Here is a 7,218-nt window from a genome sequence, read left to right on the forward strand (position 1 = left end):
AATAATTAATTAAAATTTAAAAAATAAAATAAAATAGACCGGCCAGAGACGAACCGGCCCGATACTAATTTAATCGTCTCCGGCCGGAGACCACCAGCTGGTCTCCATGGCCAAGGAGACGAAGCTGGCCGGAATCGTCTCCAGGCGATTTATTTTTTTTCTTTTTCTTTTTAATTAATTATTTTATTTAACATTGTTTTAAAATATTATTTTTAAAATTGGTAACCGTCACGTCAGCATAATGTCAAGTAAACATGTCATTTTAGATCTAATTACATGATTTTGTGTTATTTAAGGACCCAATTGTATTGTTTTTTAGTTCGATGACCTAATTACATTTTTGTGTGCAATTGAGCGCCTATTTGACCTTTATTCCTTTAAAATTTTAACAGTATTATTAATATTACAGTTAACATTCTTATGCTATTATTATTGTTATTATTATTATTATTATTTTTTTTTTTTTCTCTTTCAACCTTCCACCTTCAATTAATTTTTCGAATTTATTCTTAAAAATTATGTATTATTAAATACAATTATGCTGTATGTAGTAATGAAGTTATGATTTGAGGTGACCACAGTTGACCTAATGGTAAATGGTACAGTTTGTTTTGGATAAAAAAGTGACATGCTTATTTGAGACAGTAGTTGGGGCAGTTAAAAATTTTTATTATGTTTTTTTTTTTTCTTTTTGGGGCGATTTTATTTTATTTTTTTCTCCAAAATTGTTTTCACACCCAAACAGTTAGACTAAGGAAGAGGAAGTGAGAACCTGAAAAGTCATCAATTATAGAAACTCACAAATGAAGTCCACACCAGACTATAAATCTCCCCTCATCTCTCTCCCATTTACTCACTCCATCTTCTCCCTCTCAACATTTTGAGAGAGAAAATCCAAACAGATAACTCAGTTAGTTCTTGGGTGACAGATTGTCGGCAAGAATTCTGAGAGAGAGAGAGAGGGGAGGAGAGAACAGAGTATAGTATAGTAGAGTAGAGTAGATCTAGTGAGACAATGGCGGAGGTGACGGCGAACGGCGGGCTGATACCGGAGACGTTCCGGGGGCCGGCGGCGGACATGGCGGCGCAAATGGGGCTAATGTGGGAGCTGATAAAGGCGCCGCTGATTGTGCCGGTTTTGCGGCTATCCGTCTACGTTTGCTTGGCCATGTCGCTCATGCTGTTCTTCGAGCGCCTTTATATGGGGATCGTCATCATCATCGTCAAGATTTTCTGGAAAAAGCCGGAGAAAAGGTACAATTGGGAGCCCATGCGCGACGATTTGGAGCTCGGCAATGCCGCTTTCCCCATGGTCCTTATCCAGATCCCTATGTACAACGAAAAAGAGGTTCGTTTAATTTAATTTCTTCAATTCAAGATTCATCAATTTTTGCGAAAACCCAGAATGTTTTTTCCGATGTTCTTCAGCCCATTATATTCTGGTGTTTCATTTCTTCAATTCTCCAGGTGTACAAGATCTCCATTGGAGCAGCATGCAACCTTTCATGGCCGTCCGATCGAATCGTCATTCAAGTTCTTGACGATTCCACCGACCCCTTCATCAAGGTAATTAAAATTCTATTCTTCTTCTTCTTCACCCCCCATTTCTGCAATTATTGATATGTTTAATTTCTGGCGCAGTAAAAACCATTAATTTTACTGTTTTAAAAAAAAATGCTATTTTCAGATCTGGGATTCAGTTTTCTTGGCCTTCACTCCATTATTACTACACTCCCTCCCATATATTCCTATACTTATTTTAATCCTTTTTCGCATTCTATTTTTGAGTGAAATCTACTATCATTATCTGAAGGGATACATTAAGTTTAAGACTGATTTGATACTCATAAAGTTATAAGTTCAGTCCCTATTGACAGCCTTCTTAAACTGGTCAATGAATAGTTTAATTGACAGTTGAACTTATAACTTTATGACTATTAAATCAGTTGGGTATTTTATTTTCTCATTAATTAACATTATTAGTGCACATTATTTACACCTACCAAAACCAACATGGCCTCCCCAGTAGGTGCAGTGAGTAAATGGTATTTATTTTTTTCCTAATTTTATTGCTATTAATTAATAATTGATAATTGATTAAATGGTTTTGTTTTGTAGGATATGATTGAGAAAGAATGCATAAGGTGGGCAAGCAAGGGCATTAACATTAAGTACCAAATTAGAGAAACCCGCGGGGGTTATAAGGCGGGAGCCCTTAAGGACGGGTTAAAGCACGATTATGTCAAAGAATGCGAATACGTGGCGATTTTCGATGCCGATTTTAGACCCGAGCCCGATTTTCTCCAACGGGCTATGCCGTACTTGGTCCATAACCCGCAAATCGCCCTTGTTCAAGCTCGTTGGCGTTTTGGTAAGTTTAAGACTGCAAATCTTTTTTTCATAAATATTGTTTACTAAATCAATGAGCTAAACCCGTGCAAATCTTAATTAGTATTAATGATGTTTTTTTGCCATTAGGGGAACTGTCGGTGGTCTAGTCTCTGGCTGTCGCATGCTTTTTATATGGCATTATATCTTGAGAGTCTTTTATTTATTTATTTATTATTTCTTTTAATATTTTCTTTTGGTGAAGTGGGGTCCATGGCACCACTTGTCACGGCAGTATGGGCCCCACCGCGAGAACCTTTCATCTCCGTACATCGCGGAGCTTTACAAGTAATCCCACACCATACTTTTATTAAAGATTCGCCCATAGAAGACCTACAAATTAAAATTTTAAGTTATATTCTTAATGGGAAAGATTTATTAGTCTTCTTAATTTGAGTATAATTTTAATTATGATCACAAAGTGAGAGGATAGTGATTATAACTTTTTCTAACAATTTTAAAACAGAAAAATAACTATCAACCAAGTACATTGTGATTTGATGGTATCTCTATGGCCTTTCTAAACAGGTCACAAGTTTGAATCCGACAGATATTACAGATATGTTAGATTATAATTACCAAAAGAAAAAGTATTATGTGATTTATTTCATAGACCCATAATTGTAATTACAGTGCCATTCTTATCTTATATTGTGTAATTATGATGACCTGAATTTACCTTTTTAAGGTGGATGACTGTCGTTTCAAGAATGATGATAAAAGTTTAGAAAAATAAGAATATTGTTAATTATGCTTTACACATGATTGGTTTTGGGGTCTTGACGTAACCCAATTTGTTGCTTTTGGTATATTCTTGACTTGCGAAACATGACACCACTACGAAACTTACTAAATCCTTTAACTAATTAAGCGATTAAGATTAATGTTTTTTTTTTTGGTTAGTAGTGACGATTTACAGGAAAAAAGCATTTTTTTTTTAAATATAGTATGACGTGTCATAATCAACATCTTCGTTGAAGCGTTTGTTGTCGTGGGGGGGGGGGTGTAATGACCAAATTATCCTGTCGTTATGGCTAGAGTTAAACCATGCACTTTCCTCATTCAGCGCCGAGAAGGCGCTGGATATGCGGGGTAGGTTTGTCATTTTGTGAAGTGAACAATGATTAACGTCTGTGAAATCGATCGTTAAACGTAACGGTTATTTTCGGCATTCCGTGATGCCTCCACGTGAGATTATTCTCTCCTCTGAGGCACAGGGTCCGTATGGTAGACCCTCTCTAGTGGGCCCAGTGGGGCCTGTGTCTCTCTCTCCTCACGTTGTCAATATTCACCGACGCTAATGACAGGTGGCATTTTTTTTTTTTAAATTTATTTTTTGGGTTAAATTTTCTTTTTAAATAATTGTTGACAGTCACGTGATGTCAGAAAACAACAAATGGGTATTTGAAGCCAATGATTGGGGCCCTTTTGTTTTATTCTTTCTAATTCACTCCCTTTTCTTTGAATAAAATTCTTCTCAACCCCAATTTTTAAAAAATTGTTACTCCGTATTATTTTAATTTTGTTACTTTTTTTTTTTAAATAATTAATTGTTGTTCGGTTCAAAACAATTCTAGAGTTATCATACATTTTGTTCCTGATATATGTCTGAAATTTTGTTTCTATACCTTATTTTTTAAAATAATTTTTGTAGTAAATGCGGATGAGTGTTTATTAACGAGAATGCAAGAGATGTCATTGGATTACCATTTCACCGTGGAGCAAGAAGTGGGGTCGTCTACTCATGCTTTCTTTGGCTTCAATGGTAGGTGAAGTTAATTAATTTTATCAACCGTTTGTTTAAAAAAAGATTAATATAATCTCGAAATCGAAACTGCTAACACAATCTGCTATTTGGTATGGGTTATTAGGGACGGGTGGTGTATGGAGGATTGGTGCCATAAACGATGCAGGTGGGTGGAAAGATAGGACGACGGTGGAGGATATGGATTTGGCTGTCCGGGCTAGTCTTAAGGGCTGGAAATTTGTGTATCTTGGTGACCTCCAGGTATATATATATATTCATTCATGGCTTATATGCTACTCCTAGTATTATATATCCTTAAACAAACAAATCAAATGTATTTACATTGGTTCTTGATTCCCCTTTGATTAATTGTAGGTAAAAAGTGAGCTTCCTAGTACATTCAAGGCCTTCCGTTTCCAGCAGCACCGTTGGTCTTGTGGCCCTGCCAACTTGTTCAGAAAAATGGTCATGGAAATCGTCAGGAACAAGGTTGGTTGATTACTATATATGTTGGCGCAACTTCAGTTGAATTTTTTTTGTCAGACCACGAGGTGTCTTGAGTTAGCCCTAATTGTAAGAAGCACTTTTAAACCCGTAGCATACTCATACTAATCCTTGTTCGCATCGGACCAGTCCAAAAAAAGGGACAAAGTGCTGGTCAGATTAGCTTTTCCATAAGAGAGAGAGTTTGAACTCCTGACCTCTCTTAAGGGAGAAGAGTGCACGACCACTTACGCCAACCAAGCTGGTTAACTTTAGTTAAATTAGTTAAGCTTTTAACTTGAGTGGAAAGCGACTCATCCATCCTTAACCAAAGGTCAATGGTTCAATCATTGGCTTTGGGTATGGTGCAACCTTAAATCTCGAGGCTAGTTGTCTCACCCAAAAGAAATGTCTACAATTCAACGAGGGGATTAATCACTTTGACCGACGGTGGAAACCCTGGGTACACCAAAAAAAAAAAAAAACAAAGTTATAAGTTCAATTGGAGTGGCCTATTGACTTTCTTGGTTTGACCTGGTCAGCTATGGGGCAACCTAGGCTAGTTGAGTGGTTGAACTCCTTGTGATAATTTCCCGACTAGGATCACAAGGTAAGATTTATTGAGTGTACACACTGATTAGTGGCTGCGGGTTTTTTTCTCATTGTTAAACACAGAATGAAGGAATAATATATGTTTGGTAATCTTTGTTTGTTTGTTGTGTTTGTAGAGAGTGAATGTATGGAAGAAGGTCTACACAATCTACAGCTTCTTCTTTGTCAGGAAGATCATAGCTCACATGGTCACATTTTCCTTCTACTGCGTGGTTCTTCCTCTAACCATTCTTGTCCCAGAAGTTGAAGTCCCAAAGTGGGGAGCCATCTACATTCCTTGCATCATCACAGCCCTCAACTCGGTTGGCACCCCGAGGTACAATCTAAATGTGCAATCTCGCTATCAGTTAAAAAAAAACACAGTTCTTCAATTTGGTACCAGAACCAGGCAGAACGTTCTCAGTTAAACTCATTGCAGGTCAATCCATTTGCTGTTCTACTGGATCCTGTTTGAGAATGTGATGTCCTTCCACCGAACCAAGGCGACTTTCATTGGATTGCTCGAGGCAAAGAGGGCAAACGAGTGGGTTGTGACTGAGAAACTTGGCGATGGCGTTAAGAACAAAGCAAACGCAAAGCCTGCAGCCAAGAGGACAAAGTCTCTGCTTGGAGACAGGTGAGGGTTTCGATCTGCATTATTTCTACACAGATTTTGTTTGAAAGTTTCTGCAGTTAAACTAACAATGGGTCTGCAGGATTTTGCCACAAGAACTGGGATTCGCGGGGTTTCTCTTCTTCTGTGGATGCTACGACTTCATGTATGGCAAGAACCAGTACTTCATCTACCTCTTCCTGCAAGTCATCACCTTCACCATTGCTGGATTTGGCTACATTGGCACCATTGTCCCATCTTGAGTAGTGATATGATCTTCCATCTCGCCTCGCTTTTCATGGAATGGAAGAGTGATTTTCGGGATTCATTTCTTCGTGTATATGCGAAAATTTGCTCTTCTGCAGTAGCAACCATTACATTCTTCGCAGATATGAACAAGAAATCCAAAGCTTTGGAGCAGCACAAAAGAAGTGTAAGATAAAATTGCTCTTCTCATGTGAGTTTATACTTGGGTGAATTTTAAGGGGATTTATTTGTAGTGGAAACTTGGATAGATAGAGTTATGGTTTTGTTAGAGATGAAGAGTGTTTTTAGTTGTGTGACATTTATATATGAAGTTTAATATAATGTTTCTTTAGTCTTGTAAGCTGATGGCAAAAGCCAAAAGGGCGAATTAAGCTTGTAATCAAGGTTTCTTGTCAATTGTCATTCTAGCTTAGGAGTGTTTTTTTTTTTTTTTACTTCTCTTTGAGGATAATTTATTGTATCAATACTATATATATAGTATTAAGTTCAAAGAAAAATTTGTCACCCTTGAAAATTTATCGAATTTCTTCCTTGTCCGCCAGCTAATATTGGTGTTCTTAGTGATTAACAATTATTTATTGCATTCATTCCTTGAATTTTGACCTCATCACCGGCCTCTACTATTGGGACAAAAAAATTAGATTTATCATTGAGTAAAGGTTCAATTATTATCTTTAGAACAAGTAGTGAAACAATTATTACTGCCATTGAAATAAACAAAGGAAATCACAATCAAAAATTCATCATGATAAATTATTTCTTCTATTGTATTAGTGTTTGACATATTAATAATTTTTCAAGTTGTTTTTGTCCTACTTTTTGGCCATATTTAATACGTGGTGCTTACAAATTGGAACTTAAGTGTAAAAGTAGTGAGAATAACACTTATTTAACACAAAAATCATTGTGGGCTTACACAACAAATATTCGAATGGTAAAAACAAATATTGTATGCTTTGGAAAATATTTTTGGTGGCTGTGGGGTTCGAACCCACGCGCACTTATGTGCAGAAGATCTTAAGTCTTCCCCCTTAACCTCTCGGGCAAACCACCACATTGTGTTATGTCTTTGACATAAATAAATAAAACCGTTTTCTTATCTCTAATGTCGTTTTCCACCACATTATGT

General features: G+C 36.8%; 1 protein-coding gene and 1 non-coding gene across 2 annotated transcripts; one reads left to right on the forward strand and one right to left on the reverse strand.

Moving 5' to 3' along the window:
• The first annotated feature begins 787 nt into the window (after positions 1–787).
• On the forward strand, positions 788–6,514 carry LOC109171575 (glucomannan 4-beta-mannosyltransferase 2-like). Its single transcript, XM_019320628.1, has 9 exons — positions 788–1,348; positions 1,468–1,566; positions 2,119–2,371; positions 4,043–4,153; positions 4,260–4,396; positions 4,511–4,624; positions 5,347–5,546; positions 5,649–5,846; positions 5,926–6,514. Exons 1-9 carry the CDS (start codon positions 1,016–1,018, stop codon positions 6,083–6,085), a joined length of 1,605 nt encoding a protein of 534 aa, XP_019176173.1. The 5' UTR covers positions 788–1,015; the 3' UTR covers positions 6,086–6,514.
• A 545-nt stretch (positions 6,515–7,059) lies between these two features.
• Positions 7,060–7,142, reverse strand: TRNAL-UAA. The gene has a single exon. It is a non-coding gene; the product is annotated as a tRNA-Leu (tRNA).
• Between the last annotated feature and the right edge of the window lie 76 nt (positions 7,143–7,218).

Source organism: Ipomoea nil, unplaced genomic scaffold (genome assembly GCF_001879475.1).
Source record: "Ipomoea nil cultivar Tokyo-kokei standard unplaced genomic scaffold, Asagao_1.1 scaffold0143, whole genome shotgun sequence".
NCBI classification, from domain to species: Eukaryota; Viridiplantae; Streptophyta; class Magnoliopsida; order Solanales; family Convolvulaceae; genus Ipomoea; species Ipomoea nil.

What these genes read in the sequence shown, in the direction of transcription:
- LOC109171575 (XM_019320628.1), top strand. Translation starts at nt 1,016, where the DNA reads ATGGCGGAGGTGACGGCGAACGGCGGGCTGATACCGGAGACGTTCCGG. An exon ending in TCAAGCTCGTTGGCGTTTTG is followed by an intron (nt 2,372 to 4,042) that starts GTAAGTTTAAGA and finishes TAATTTTTGTAG; the next exon opens with TAAATGCGGATGAGTGTTTA. An exon ending in TGCTTTCTTTGGCTTCAATG is followed by an intron (nt 4,154 to 4,259) that starts GTAGGTGAAGTT and finishes ATGGGTTATTAG; the next exon opens with GGACGGGTGGTGTATGGAGG.